The following is a 16,117-nucleotide window of genomic DNA, read 5'->3' on the forward strand; positions in this document are numbered from 1 at the left end:
AATTTGATGCTAAGGACAGTGTTTGAAATGGAGGAATGCACTGGCCTCTGAATGTACCATTTTAGTTCCACATTAGAAGCTGTTGGGTTACAAAGAACTCAAAGCCAGATTGAAAAGGCCACAGCAGTACCGAACGGTGCAACACCTAATGCTGCACAGCACTTGACTATAACTATGACAGTCAGCTAAAGAGAGCAGAAAGTTTTAGTTGAGATGAAAGTACCACAATTGGTTTAGACTACGCTCAAAGAAACCCAAGGCTGTAGGGGGAAGAGTACAATCAGAAAAACAAATATTAGTCAGAGAAAAGCTATAAAATTAAAAGAGAGAGACTGCTCAAAGGGTACAAATATAAACAGTTGAAATGATTCATGTGTATAAACATTTCATAACATTATTTAACAACATTATTTAACAACAGCAGAGGATTTGATTGATTTAGAAAGAGAATTATGTGATGGAGGAACCCGTGATAAAACCAAAGTACGTTGTATGACTGAGTTCTCTTACGGTCCTATGTTCATGAAGGCTGAAGGCTGTGACTTTTTTTGTTTTTTTTAATGTTAATGAGGAGCAATCTCTGCTCCATTCTTTTACACTTACACAAATAAGGCAATTTCTCAAGTACTAAATCAGTGGTTGGCGAACTTGGTTTGATGTAGTTCAATGGCTTCAATTCCTTTTCTTATCTGGAGGGGTCAAATTCATCCTTAACTTCAGCAATTTATTTGGGAGTATATCCAACTACTTAACCATAAACTGGCTCAAAGGATGTCCAATCTGCTCCTGCTGCAGTGAATGTAGGGTCCATAAGTAAAGCTTCAGCTAGGCAAAGAGCTGAAACACAGAGAAGTAAGATTTTTAGTCTAGAGATTAAAGTACTTAGGTTGGAGGGCATCTGTCCCCAAGGACAGTTTACTGGTGTTATCAAATGGTTGCTGGGCATGGAAAACAGGCAAACTTTAGAGCAGGGATTAGAATAGAGGAGTTCCACTTACCAGCAGTAAATGCATAGGATTGCTATTATTGCACTTACATTTACTACCACTACTGCTACTGCAATCACTACCACTACCATCACCTTTGCCAGTACTATTGTTTTTGTGAGGTTGTCCTACTCACTAAAGCTGTTGGTATCTCTTAAGGGACATCCATGAAGACAGATTATGTTGTTGTCTAACTTGTACCTCTATATTCCCAGAAGAAAAATTGATTCCAAATATTTAGAACTGTATTCAAAAGTTCATTGCCTCATCACAATGTTTAAGCGTGATCAGTTTCTTTTCTCTTTCATGCTACTTACCCAGAATCGGAATAAATATTCATCTGAGGTTTAGAGAGGAAATGGGATGTTATAGCCTGTGATACATATACGGTAGAATTTAAGACTGATATATAATCATTTCTTTGTGTCTTGTCTACACTTTATTCATGTGAGGAAGCTACACAAAAAATCTCCTGAAAGATTTTTCCAAGGATGCTGTTAACAAAGACATTATTATTTGAATCACTTTGGGTGCCCAAATACCAGAAATTTCCTCACATTTTACAACTCTCAACAGTTATAGCTATGATGAAGATACACATTATCCTGGAACTAGACACTGCTTATTAACAGAAAAACTCAGATTAGGAAAGCTAAAGGGTTTCTCATTAAATCATGACCTACCCAAAAGAAAAACCAAACCAACCAAAAAGTGCTGCGTGCAAGTGCCTCATAGAAACAGTATGCATGAGGTGTTTGGCACACACCAGTCTAAATGTAACAGCCTCAATCTGTGGATCGAGAAAACAAGATTAAACACAGCTGCAGAGCCATGGTTCCTCCCTGAGAGGCATCTACCTGGCTTGCTCTCTGTTCATGTTGTACCACATGGAGGTAGCGCAGTGGCCTGCAGCCGGCTCCCAGGGTCCCACAGACTGAACCCTCTGATGCACGGCTCTCACTTCTGCAGCACTCTTGAGGGCCAGCAAAGCACGCAGGGTCAGAAGCAGCTTTTGCAATTTTGCTTTGAAGGTAGAGCATGAAGTCCTTGCATCACTGACCTCTGACTCTGAATCACTGTGTAGCCTGGGGAGAGTGGAATTCAAACCAACCTTGACAAAGGTACCCATTCCCCAGTCTGTTTTGGCTCAGACCTGCTGTGCTTGGGAGGACTGGGTTGCAAGAAATCAAGCTATGCCAGGGTAGAAGAGTCCTGCTGTGCTGTCTGCACTCTCTCTGTTTCTCCAGGAGCTGATGAAAACGCAAAGGGCAGTCAGGTTTTATCCTTACAAAAAGAAAAAAAAAGTATAAATTTAAAAAATGTTTTCTGAACATTCTGAACAACCTAATATTGGGATTAAACCCCTTTGTATTTAGACAATTTTCTAACCTCTTGAAATATTTCATGATTTTAAGCTCTGCTTCAAATGACTGTCTTTTATAGGGGTTCATATCCTGTTTTTTTTTCATGTTTGTCCTATATTGATGCTGCAAAAGTTCAGGTAGGTCTGAACTTTTTATTTCTCCTGAGGAAAAAGTATGCTCAGCTTTGCAAAGCTTAATAATGCCTCTGCTGTGGTGTTACAAATCCCTGCTCTGTCCACCTCTCAGTCTTTCTTGGCAGAAATGTCCTCTTGGAGGCATCCAATGAAAAGGGTGTTTCGTTTTTTTTGCTGTCTGCAAAGCAATAAAAGTCCACCACTATTTAAAATTTGGATATATTTTAGGCTCTTATATGTTTTCATAGAATGAGGTGCTTATTTGCCATTAAATTTAAATTAAAATCAGGTCCATGTTGGTGTCAGGCTTTGATGCCTAAGAATCACATAAAAATAGAGCAAATGTTGATTTGAAGTACGCTTTATTTAATAGACCTTCATTTCAATATTTGGTTGTAAAAGAAAGAAAAAAGACAGCAAAAGACTGACCACATATTGCTATGCAATACAATGTCATGGCCCTATGCGTAAGTGTCTTTCCCACCTGTGTGGTCTTTGCTGTTCTCTCTTATATCTATGCCAAGACTTAGACTGACTCCCAGCACAGTGGGGTCATGATGTGACGGCATGGCTGATGTTTCAGGTTAACTGTCCTGTGGTTTGCCCTCTTGGGAACTTCATGCGCAGGAGGAACAGACTCTTAGGATGGCAGAATAATATGCAGAGCTCTTAGACCTGTGGAAGTTAACTTGTTCTGATAATGGTGCTTGTGGCATTACAAATACTCCACTCAGGCACATTTTGTCTGGAGTGAAACCACATGGCTGGAATGCATTGAAAGCTCTTTGGAGCAAGGACTGTTTGTTTTGAATTTGGCTAGAGAAGGGATAGTAAGCTTAGGACTTAAGTGTTACAAACCATTATGAAGAATGAGAAGGTGAAATCAGTGGTGAAGGACTGTTAACTGGGATATAGAGAACTTTGTGACAACATGTGACACATTGGCTTTATGTCATTCTTAGCACAAATTTTACAGAAGAAAAGAGAATTCCCTAAAAGAGTTGACCTAGTAAAAATGATATGAAGGTATTCCACCATTATTATTATTTATTTCTTGTTATGCTTGTAATAATTCATGTGCTTTCCAAACAGAAAAGCTACAGGCCCTGCCCCGAGGAGCTTACAATCTAAAGGTGGAGAAGGAGAGAGACGTTAAGGAGAAGGAGTCCACAGAGAAGTCAAGTGGCCAAGATGGAAATCAACCATATCTCAGCAATCAAACGTGGTTTGAACGCATTGTTGCAAAGCTATACAAACTATTTTCCAATTGCTGCTCATATTTTCCATTTTGGTTCAACTAATTCACTCCTAGGTGCCATAGAAGGAAGCTTTCAATATGTGAGCTCAGAAAGAGTAGCACTTATGTAAAGCAGAGCTGGAAAACTCACCTAAAAGTACAGAGATGAGAGGGGGTTTTCTGGATTTTCAAAACTCAGTTCAGTACCAGCATAGTTTAGATCCAGAATGGTATAGCTTTAGGTCAGGTCCTACAAGATGGGAGTTACATGTGATGGATTCCATCTGGAATGTAAGTGTACTCTATGCATCTGGAGGTTCCTTATTACAGGCTAATATGAACTACAAAATCTATCATGGCAGGGTTAGAGAAGTTAGGAATGAAATGACCACACTGATGTGGTATATTCACGTGTTTCCAAGGGAGGAGAAGGATGGTGCTGAGAGTTTGAGCATGGTCATTCCTAGGTCAGTTGTAAAATTACAGTTTTAATAATGTAGGACACCAGTCACTGATGAAAAAGAAACAGAGCATTTAATTTTAAAAATACTGGTTTTGACTAAGACAATAAGTCACTCATCAGTTATGAAAAATACTATTAGGTTTTCTTTATACATTTAAATACCTAAGTATTTTTTATAAAACCTCCAATCAGGTTCCCCCAAACTCTGAAATTGTCAAAGAAACTGTCTTAAGGCTTGCCTTTAAAAACTTCTCAACAAATTGCCATATTTTTCCAAGTACTCAGGGGATCATTGTATGTTCATTCCTGAAGTATCTTTCTCTTAGCAAATACGAGTGTATTGTGAAGGCAAAAGCTAATAAGCAGTTGAATATTAAAGTGCATAGGTTGTCCATGTTTGGAAAAATAAATGGTCAAAGAAGCAGCAGCTGTTGTGATTACGGATTTCCAGGAAGAAATCCGTCATCAGATTTTAGCAAGCCACAGATATTTCTTTTAGTATAAGAAACATTTTTTTACAGTCTTCAAAACCTGCAAGTGCATTTCTAACAGTGGTATCAGGACAGTGATAATCCTTTTGCTGGGAGGGAGCAGCTGTAATTAAATAATCAAATACACCGATCTTTCATAATTTACAGGTATTTGTATTCCTTCAATAAATAAAAGAATATACTTTAACCTTTGATTCTCTATAGTTTTTGAAACAAATCAAGTTTCTAACAATTTAAATAAATGATTCTAATAGCTTGACATGAATTATGCTGACGAGAGCCACTTATGCTTATTATGGTGCCCAGAATCTTTTAAGAATCTACAAAGTTAAATAAAGGCTTACAAGTCTCTTAAGCTACTTTTTATTTGCATAGAAAAATATTTATCATAGGAGTCAACTATCATATGAGAGAAATTGCATTTGTTGTAATTGAAAAAGATAGCTAAAAAGTTTCTGTGGGTTATTGCAACAGTACAAGAATACAAGATGCTTCCATTTATTAAAAAATGTAAAACAAATTGTGAAAGCGAAAGCAGGCTACAAAACAGAAGGTCCCCGTATTATCTGTCTCTTGACTACTATGTTACAAGATCATGTGCCACAGTTGAGTACTATAAAGTGTAATTCTGCATTTGCTAATGTAATTCTTAAAACATTCCCCCCCAAAGCACTATGCAAAATATATATATTTGTGAACGCTTCCTCCTGTAAGCATCACAACCTCGTTATAACATAATCACCCTGATCAATTGTTTCCTGTTTCCCATCACAGTCAATGCTAATGTCCAACTCCTTGTCCAGCTGATCCTGTCGTGTGGCTGGTTCTGAGTTCTGTAACTCCATTTTCTCTGTTTCTGAAGCACAAATACTTCCCTCTTCCTGTGAATCTGAAGAGTCGCCATTATTTTGTGACTCAGCTAATGCGCATTTTTCGTCAGGACTTTGGATGTTTAATTCACAGTTCATGGTCAGTTCTCCCTCTTCCAGTTCAGCAGTTTTCTCACATTGTTCTTCTGCCTGTTGACGGGACACTTCTTCAGAAACGGTGTATATTTTATTTGTACTCTGCCCCACAGAGTTTGTTTTTGATCGTCTGTGAAATAACCCAAAATTTTTTATGTCTGATACAAAATTCACACGCTTTTGTTTCTCCTTTGTGGACTCTGACACCATCATTGCTGAGCCGTTGCTTACATTATGTGCTTCAGAAGCAATAGTGGCTGATCTTGGGTGAATCATCGTTGTTATGTCAAAAAGGCTGAAGGTCTTTTTCTTTCCTTTCTTGTTTCCTTCACCCTCACCATTTTCTTCATTTTCTGATAGAGAGGCGTTGTCTTTGTTCAACTTTGCAGTCTGCAAATTAGACAGCTTGCTTCCTTTTAACAAACCAAGGACTTCAAAACGAAAGCTAGAAATATCTTGTTTTAACTCCTAAAAATTAGGAAGAGAGATGAAACATCAGAGCATGAAAGCTAATTTGAATTTTCCTCTCGTAATTAAAAAAAGAAGAAAAAAGGCTAGGGATCAGTAATAAACTTCACCATCTGGATAATACCTGGCATCTTCAAGGTGCAGACTGTCTAATGGTTCTTACAGGTGAGACAGAAAAGTGATCAGCAATTTTATCAGAGGAGACTTCAGAGGAAATTTGCCTTAGCCTAGACTACTGATAGAAATAACTGACAGTGGTGGAGGAAGGAGCATGGACAACTTGAAGACCTAAAGCCAATTGGCCAGACAGTATTATACCATCATAGTAACAGCATTTTGATCAGCTGTTAACACCATCCCTTAAACACACACACATGGGGACACATGCATGCACAAGGCAAAGTAGGACTTCATGCGTTTCCACTAAATGTTTGGCAGCTAGCAGCTAAGTCACAGCTAATCACTGCAGGCTGCTTTCACCCAGTGTAACTGCCGTCTCTTAAAGGCCTGTCTCAGGAGAAGGCACGTTGCCTTCAGGAGGTTCCTATTTCTCTTCATTTTCTCTAAAGGAATAATCATAGAACCACAGAATCATTTGGGTTGGAAATGCCTTTAAGATCATCAAGTCCAATTGTAAATCTAACACCACCACTAAACCATGTCCCTAAGCTCCAACTCTACACATCTTTTAAACACCTCAAGGCATGGTGACACAACCACTTCCCTGGGCAGCCTGTTCCAATCCTTGATAACCCTTTTGAAGAATTTTTTCCTAATATCTAATCTAAATCTCCCCTGGTGCAAGTTGAGGCTGTTTCCTCTTGTCCTATCAGTTGTTACTTGGGAGAAGAGACCAACCCCCACCTCTCTACAACTTCCTTTCAGGTAGTCGTAGAGAGCGATAAGGTCTCCCCTCAGCTTTCTTTTCTCCAGGCTAAACAACCCCACTTCCTTCAGCTGCTCCTCATAAGACTTGTTCTCCAGACCCCTCACCAGGTTTGTTGCCCTTCTTTGGACGCACTCCAGCACCTCAATGTCTTTTTTGTAGTGAGGTGCCCAAAACTGAACACAGTGCTTGAGATGGGGCATCACCAGTGTCGAGTACAGGGATACAATCACTTCCCTGCTCCTGCTGGCCACACTATTTCTGATACAAGCCAGGATGCTGCTGGCCTTCTTGGCCACCTGGGCACACTGCTGGCTCATATTTAGCCGTCTGTCAACCAACACCTGCAGGTCCTTTTCTGCCAGGCAGCTCTCTGTGTTGTGACCCAAGCGCAGGATCCGGCACTTGGCCTTGTTGAATCTCATACAATTGGACTTGGCCCATCAATTCAGCCTGTCCAGATCCCTCCGTAAAGCCACCCTACCCTCAAGCAGATCAACACTCCCGCCCAACTTGATGTTGTCTGGAAACTTACTGAGGGTGCACTTGATCCCCTCATCTAGTTTGTTGATAAAGACATTAAAGAGAACAGGCCCCAGTACTGAGCCCTGGGGAACACCACTTGTGACCGGCTGCCAATGGGATTTAACTCCATTCAACGACAACTCTTTGGGCCTGGCCATCCAGCCAATTTTTAACCCAGCAAAGCTTACGCCCATGCAAGCCCTGAACATCCAGTTTCTCCAGAAGAATGCTGCGGGAAACGGTGTCAAAACTTTACTGAAGTCTAGCTAGACAACATCCACAGCCTTTCCCTCATTCACTAAGCGGGTCACCTTGTCATAGAAGGAGGTCAGGTTAGTCAAGCAGGTCCTGCCTTTCATAAACCCATGCTGACTGGGCCTGATCACCTGGTTGTCTTGCACGTGCCATGAGAAGGCACTCAAGATGATCTGAATGAAGAAATCAGGTCAGTTTCCAGCTCTATCTTCTGCGTGTATAAGCCAAGTCAGATGAATTTAATTTTGAATTTTTGGAGTTTGAGGCACCAACAGAAACAAAAATGATTGATGCTAGAAATATACAGTGATGGATGTAAGCATTGTGATATATATGGTCCTGTTTCTCTTCACCTGTGATAATGGATTTTAATATTTGACTGCTTATTTCAGTTTTCCGTCTTTTAAGTCATATAAAAGCTGTTCTGTACACAAAGAAATGCTCAACAGCACTCTATAACAGAAAAAATCTATTTCCGAAGGTGCTGAAACTATTTGCATCTTGCTTTAGCAAATATGTTGTTACACACACTTAGTCCCACTTGGTGTCCCCTTACATGGGCACAATTCAAACTAGCTGGTAATATTGATTATTGCTCCAGCTAAAGAAAGCAGGAGACTTGCTGGAGTCCATGTACAATACTACCTGTGTGTGGTCCATCAGGACACAGACACTGCTCTAGAAAGTAAGTTATATGCTACCTGAACTACTGAGGAGTGTGAGAAATATGCTTCACAGTCTTATAATATCTTAATAAAACACCTATAGATACATAAACACATACCTTAAAATTTTCTTCTGTCAGTCCTTCCTCAGTTTTGGCATCTCTTATCATTGCTGCAACATATCTCTTAACCAGATTTCTCATAACTTCCTAAAAATATAAAATATTGTGTTAGCTTTCTTGGTATTAGTTACTAAATCTACACTCACTGGGCCTGCTTGGATGTCTTTGTGCTTTAGGAACGTGACAAAAAATGTACAAACCTTAGATCTGGTTGAAAATTTATTCTGCTTTTGAATGGGAAGTGCTGATATTAATTATCCTGAGAAGGGCTGTATTGGGTTTGACCAAAGATATTTCTCATGCCACTAACACGCAGTCTGACAGTGAGCAGTTGCTGATGTCTCATGAGGAGTTTAAGTCTAGTGCAGTTGTTTAATGTTATTTCCAGCTATACCCTCCCAAGCCTCCTGTGATGTGAGATTCAGAGACTTTCCGAATCAGAAACGACAGCTCTAGGTTTAATGGGCTGTGACAGGTTTTCCTATGTGTTTTGAACTCATGTAAATTTTCAGCATCCACAAATCCTCTGCCAGTGAATTCCACAGTATACCTGGAATAAGGTTCCACTTGGGGTTTTATTTTTAACCTGCTCTCTGATAATATCCATTGTAGCCGTCTACTTCTAAGAATCCTAAAATTATTTAGGTTGGAAGAGATACCTGGAGGCTGCTTAATCCAGCTCAGGGCCATGTCCAGTCAAGTGCTGAATGGTGAAGGGCCAAGGGCGAAGATGCTGCAGCCTCCCTGAACAACTTTTTCCAATTGTTTACTGCCCTCACTGTGATGATGATTTTCCTTGCAGAATTTCCCTTCCTGCAACTTGTGTCCTTTGACTCCTGTTCTTTTGCTCTGCACCTCCTAGAAAAATCTGGCTCCTTCTTCTTTCTAACCACCCACTATGTTATAGAAGATAGCAATTAGATCCCCCTTAACCTACTCCAGGCTGATATTTGAGCTTCTCCTTTTATGTCAGCCCTCTAACCATCTTGGTGGCCCTTTGCCGGATTCCTTCCAGTTTGTTAATATCTCTCATGTAGTGGGGGGCCCAAAACAGGACACACTGCTCCAGATACAGTCTTACAAGTGTGGGCTGGAGGACAACAATCACTTCTCTCAAAGTGCTGCCTACAGCCTTACTAATGCAGCCTAGTACGTGTCTGGTATTTAGTTTGTGGATAGATGGTAAACAGCTGCTCTGTGTTCACCTTCACCATGATTTTATAGATCCCTGTTGTACTTTCCACATCTGTCTTCAGGTTGGAAAAGTCCTAGTTTACCTAGTCCATTAACTACTAAATCCGTTAACTACTAAACCTACAAGTGTACAGCCCACACCTTTTTTAAGTTGCAGCCCTTTTAACACAACAAAAGTTGAAAATAAACCTGAAAATTATTCCTTGTGCTACCATAATCTCAAAAAATCAGATGCTGAAGCACAAAGGATGGAGAAGAACAACAGATTACAGGGGATCTAGGCAGAGGGGTTATTAAGGGACAGGAAGTTGTATATGGGGGACCAGAGCTGGAGAGATGGAGAGCGGGTTCTGATGGAGCATGTCAGTGAGCTGCACATATGATCCTGATGAATCCCAGCATGGAGGTGGGATTGTGTGTCTGCTTTTTTAAAGGCAATCTATGTTACAGTGGGCAAAATACTGGTCAGCATGTAATTGTTCTAGGAAATATCCTTTTGCACCACAAAAGTAGACAACCCTACTTCTCAAATGCTGTTGTTTGAACACCAAAAATACTACGCTTATCTGCTGAGGATGAAATAAGTATCCATTTATTTTTTTTTCTTTTCTTTTTCCCTACTATCTCATGAAATCTTCCTTTTTTTTTTCCCTCATGAAGACCTTTTGGAGGCATAGAAAAATAATTGCCAAAAAACTAAACATGCATCTGTACCTGATATTGATGATGTCTTCTCAGATTGTCAGCTGCACGTCTCTGAAAAAAAAGAAAAGAAAAGAAAAGAAAAGAACAAAAAGCCATGAATGCCTGTCTGGTAGTAAAATACTTACAGCATAGCAAAACAGCAGGTCTGTGCAATATGTGGTATCTAGCAAGCTGAGAGAGATGGTTGAAAGTCTGTTGAAAAATGGCAGTGTTGAAGCAGTCTGTCATTAGCTTTACTGAAAGGCGAATGTTGTTATTGGGAAGGCAAAGTGGATTCGAAGCTGGTGAAGGGCCTGGAAAATAAATCTTATGAGGAGCGATTGAAGGAGCTGGGACTGTTTAGTTTGAGGAAGAGGAGGCTGAGGGGAGACCTCATCGCTCTCTACAACTACTTGAAAGGACATTGTAGAGAGATTGGTGCTGGTCTCTTCTCACAGGTAATTAGGGATAGAACAAGAGGGAATGGGTTCAAGCTGCAGCAGGGTAGGTTTAGGCTGGACATTAGGAAACAATTCTTCACAGAAAGAATGGTCAGACACTGGAACAGGCTGCCCAGGGAGGTGGTGGAGTCAGGTAAATACGGAATGTGTTTAATACTCATTTAGATGTGGTGTTGGGGGATATGGTGTAAGGGTGAACTTTGTAGAGTGGAGTTGATGGTTGGACTCAAGGATCCCAAGGGTCTTTTCCAACCTAAATGATTCTATGATTCTATGATTTTCTATATTTTCATCAACGTGCTGCAATTCCAGCATTGGTATGGAAGTGGTGGGGCAGCCAGGTCTCTACCTGCAGAGGCCCAAAGTCACTGATCTGAGATAGCGGAACAATGTGACCATGACACTTGCACAGACTGAAGCATATTTTACCATAAGCATGGTGTTAGCAAGACACTTGCTATGGCTCCTAAAGTTTCATTTAAGATGCAGCTAACCAAAACCTGCACTATAAAACTACTTTAAAGAGAAAATTTCCTGCTCAGTTCCCAGTCAAAAACAGTTGGGCACAGAGAGCGATACGGAAGAAAGAAACTTAGCTTACAATGCAGAGTCTGGAGTTGGTAAGGAGGGAGGGTAAGCGGGATAGTAACTCTGAAGAGGAACGGCAAAAAGCAGTGTGGTAGGTTGAAAGCATGGTATAGGCTTCAAGCAAGTGTTACATTAGATTATACTGCCATATCTAAGGGGCTGTCCAGAAGAAGATGGGGGAAATAAAAGGCCTGAATTACTTAGTCCTTTGACCCTTGTCCTCAATAGCATCCTGAGTCACATCTCCCTATTACCTTAATTATCCCTGAGTGGTGAAAGATAGACTTACAATTTTAACTTGGGTTCTTCTATCTGCTGCTAGTGAGAAAATAGGGTGTCTGATGACTGATTGTACTTTTACAAAACAGAACACTTAACAACATTGTAAAGCAGGATAAAAGGACATCCAAGGGACTTGTTAAAATTGATCTCAGTTGTATAATGAGGCAGGCACAGTAAGGGATTTTGTCATCTTCTTCTACTTGAAAGTGATTGTCAATGTATGATTAACAATTTCCCTGTACTCAGAATCAGTTTACACTTTAGGGCTCATTTCTTGTTTGTAATTGATCTGAGGTATGCAGTAGCTGTGTGGTTGGGCTTGGCAAAAAATACTAGGAAGTAGAAAATCATTATTTAGTAATTACTCTGAACAGCCGCTGTGGGGTAGGGCTTACACACAAGCATCTTGTTGTCAGTATTTTTCCAGATCGTGTTTCTGTATCTATGCCTCATCCAAACAGAAGATGGAAATTCCCTGTGTTTAAGGGTGGAGGGACAGGTGACCCTGCTCACCACCGGGGCCGATGATACCCTCCCACCACCCGCCTTTATTAGCTGGGTTTTAGAAAAAAAAATCTGATTTCTCGCAGTTGACCACACGATGGAGATGTTTCATTCCTGCTGAGAGAGCACTAAGGGACTCCGTGGCTAAAAGATCTCTCAACAACGTGACTCACAGGTAAAGAGAAAAGCACTTTAAGGTGTAATTGAAATGCACTTCAGTTCAGAAAAAGCCAATAACTCCTATAAATAAAACAAATGCTGATTCTTGACTTGCAGAATACTTTCTGTAGTTGCTGTCTCCTCTGCTTTATTTTACAGTGAAATGTGAAATAAATGCTCTGTTTAATTCTGTACCCATAACAAGAAATAGCTAAATCAGGTTTAACCTTTTTTTGCAACCAATTCTGAAACTCGCAGAAACAGAGGCTGTGGCTTTTCCGCTCAACGCAATGTCAACAAGTGCAATTTGGGATGACTATGTAAACAAATTCATTTGTGTAGTAACCTGTCCAGAACAGTTCTACTGCACTTAACAATTGTTTTCAATCCATACCCTTGAGAAGCTGAAAGAGAATGCATTTAATGGTATGTTTTCATACACAGACACATACATACTGCACAGGGAATGATGCCTATCAAAGTTATTACCCCCATCAGTTCTCTGTCTCCTGTTTAAATGTTCAGACTCAGTCTCCAGTTCATAATTGCCTTTTCATTCCTTCTGAAAGCAGAATGAATCTTTGCTTAAACACATCTGAAAATCAAGCTATTCACTATAAAGAAGATGACATTAGCACTCATATTGTCCTTATTTAGTTCCCAGCCAGCCTGCTTTTCTCTTCGTGGTAATAGTCTAATTTGTGGTTGTTCAAAACTTGTTTCAAGTAACCGCTGTGCTATGTGCATGAAGAAGTGTTGAAAACTATGGCTGGCAAAGGGATAAAAGTTAAATCTGTCTAAAAATAGCAACAGAGGAAGAAACAGTCTTCTGTTGACAATGTTGTATGAGATCATGAAACTGAAGGAGATACTTCTATCACTTTCCAAAAGGAGCACCAATATCCTTTAGGAAGCTTTAATTGTTGTTCTACTAGTAGTGATAATTATTTTGGTCTTCCTGCTTACGCCATTCCTAGTAATTTGCATTGTTTGGAAGAAAAAATCTCTTTAGCAGTCAAAAATTTGATAATGTTAAATTACTTCTTTTGAAGTGTTTTATCAAAATTATATTTTTATAAAGCAGGAATTCCTATTTAATGTCTGCATTTGACCTCAAACTGCTTAGTGATAAAGGTCCAGAAAATGTAAAGATTGTCTGAAGTCATGGGATATATTCCTCATCTTAAACAGAAGCATCCCATAGAAAGGGAAAGAACTTCTCTGTGTTGACAAAGAGATTTCCCCATGAGATGGTCCTCGGCTATACAACAAACACTCCAGATTACTGATTTCCATTCCAGGTGGAAGGTGTTATTTCTTCACTCAACTTTCAATAACATGTATTACAGGGAAAATACAAGATACTTATATTGACTTAGGAGTTGTATCATTTTCCACTTGGAGAACAATGAACAGGAGAAGGGGATAGCAGATTTTCTCTGACAAATGACAATAATTATCCTGTAGGTTGCTTGGAAAAATGGTATAAAAAGCTGGATAGCTAGAAAAGAGGTAAACTTCAGATGAACAAAACAACAACAACAACAAAAATTAATGAAGACATCCCTGACAATCCTTTCCATTTTCTCCTCTGAAATACTTAAAATTATAGGTAAAGCACTTTTTGGCGACTGATCAGACATAAAGTGGAATGTAATTTGAAGAAAATAGTACAATTTATTCCAGTGGGATTAGGGTTTCTCTTTTTACATCTCTTCTTTTTTTTGAAATAGCAATGGATTTCAGACGGCCAGCAGGAGTAGCCTTGAGACATCCAAAGGCCTTGGGCAGTCAGGAAAACTTCAGCCTAATGAATAGAATTACATTACTAATGCAGCTTTTGCAAAGGTGAGCTGCCAAAGTTAGCAGAATTGCTATATATATATATATGTGTATATATATATATATAAAAAAGGCAGCACACACTGTTATTTTAGAGTTTTAAGTGTAGGAGATACTTTGTGATAATAGCTAAAGAGAATGCTGCATACCTGGGATATGTCAAAATGTCAGAAAATAAAAATGTGCTGAAATCTGAAAGGTAGAAGATCTCTGTCTGATTAATAGCAGAGCTGAAGTACTAGTAAATCACATGTAAGCATCCTGGCCTTTCTTCAGCTGTAGCTGTGGCTAGAGAATCTGCGGTCAGCATGGCTGGGCAGTGTGCTGCTTTGGAGAAAAAACCTGTCCCTTGAAAAAGCTCCCCTTGACTCTACCACCCACTGCTTCAGCTTAGCTGTCCCAGTACAACAAAGGACAGCAGAACCATGGAACTGACATCCCAGGAGAAGCAAATTAATCAGCTCTCTTCAGAGCACCTCACTTCCCTGCACACCCTGTTCTTTCCCATCATAGCTTGCTTATAAGCAGCACTAGAGATGGTCCTCCCAAGCAACCATGCCATACTTATTTCTACTGACATTTTTCTTCTTCATATAAGCCAGACAAATCCTTTCACTAGCATGTCTGCTGTAAAATATCCTGACCTTGAGCCCTTTCTTTATGAGTTCTGCCTGCGTATAATGAACTTTGAAGTGTACATGTATATATTTTTACAGTGGATTGTTGGTGACACATTTAATTAATTCCTAGCTCATGATTCCTGGCTTTTTGCTACTAAAGTTTCTTATGCAGATATCATGCCTGATGCTTGAAAAATGCTGGCTTTGACAAGCCAGTTCCATCCTGTCTATCATCTGTTTTGTATCTTCTAGCATTGACTCAGCCCTTGGATGCCCACTATTCCTTTTTCTACTGGAAAACACCATAGTATGTCACTGCTGATTAGAGCTTCCTAATAGGAAAGTTAGCATTTAGAATTTTCAGAACAAAATGTTTTGAAATCTAAATTCTGCCTTACAGAAAATATGGCATCCATACATCCATATAAGAAATACAAGAAAATGAGCCTGAAATTGGGTCTATAGTGTTTTTTCTCCAGTACTGGTCATAGGGAAGGAATCCGAGTTCATAATGAAAAGTAGTAGGTTCCAACAAAGCTTATCTTGTAGCTCTGAGGCCAGAGTTATTACAAGGGAGATTCCAGTGAGCTGGAGTCAGAGAGCTGTCATTTGAGATCCCTGAACAAAAGGCCAGAGAAAACTCTTCATTTCCCTTCGGTTAAAAGTACATAGAGGTCCTAAATTTCATTTATGATGCAGTTTGTTGGGACAATTGAAGACATTCTGGGAACCCAAGGCTGAGCTGTGGATGATGGGAATAACTTTTTCAAAACCAGAAAGCAGCGCATTCCCCCAGGACAAACTGTGAGATCACCATGGTGTGCCCACTCATTCTCCGATGACCTAACCTCTTGGGGAAAATCCAGTTAACGGCATCTGGTTTACATCTACCCAAACTGTGTGTAGACCTGACCGCTGGAGTGAATAGTGGCTCTCGCACTCTGATGGGGTGTGGAACCACCTAATGTGGAAATCAGAGAGCATAGTGCATACCCACATCTTATCCCATTTTGGAGCTTGGGTGCATAACCGGGCCTAGAAATTGCAAAATGTTCTAAATTGAGATAACCCCAATGGGGCTTCTGTTATAGCTGAGGAGTTATGCAGAACAACTTTGTAGTTTTATGAGATGCCCAGATATGTGGACTGAATTTGCCTGGTCAGACACTCACTTTTTGCAGGTATTGGGAAGTCTTGTTGCCATGATAGCTCTGCTGGTGAG

At 39.9% G+C, this 16,117-nt stretch overlaps 1 protein-coding gene across 2 annotated transcripts in view; it reads right to left on the minus strand.

Annotated features, from left to right (window-relative positions):
* Window positions 1-3,521: 3,521 nt before the first annotated feature.
* Window positions 3,522-16,117, minus strand: part of TRPC4 (transient receptor potential cation channel subfamily C member 4) — a 158,795-nt gene continuing 146,199 nt past the window's right edge. For both annotated transcript variants that reach the window (XM_054188031.1, XM_054188032.1), the window contains 3 exons: window positions 10,470-10,511; window positions 8,559-8,648; window positions 3,522-6,108 (listed from right to left, as the gene is read on the minus strand). In XM_054188031.1, the coding sequence (XP_054044006.1) occupies window positions 5,392-6,108; window positions 8,559-8,648; window positions 10,470-10,511 (849 nt within the window). In that variant the 3' untranslated portion in view covers window positions 3,522-5,391. The remainder of the gene's footprint in view (window positions 6,109-8,558; window positions 8,649-10,469; window positions 10,512-16,117) is intronic.

This window comes from Rissa tridactyla, chromosome 1 (assembly GCF_028500815.1).
Source record: "Rissa tridactyla isolate bRisTri1 chromosome 1, bRisTri1.patW.cur.20221130, whole genome shotgun sequence".
In the NCBI taxonomy this organism is placed as follows: domain Eukaryota; kingdom Metazoa; phylum Chordata; class Aves; order Charadriiformes; family Laridae; genus Rissa; species Rissa tridactyla.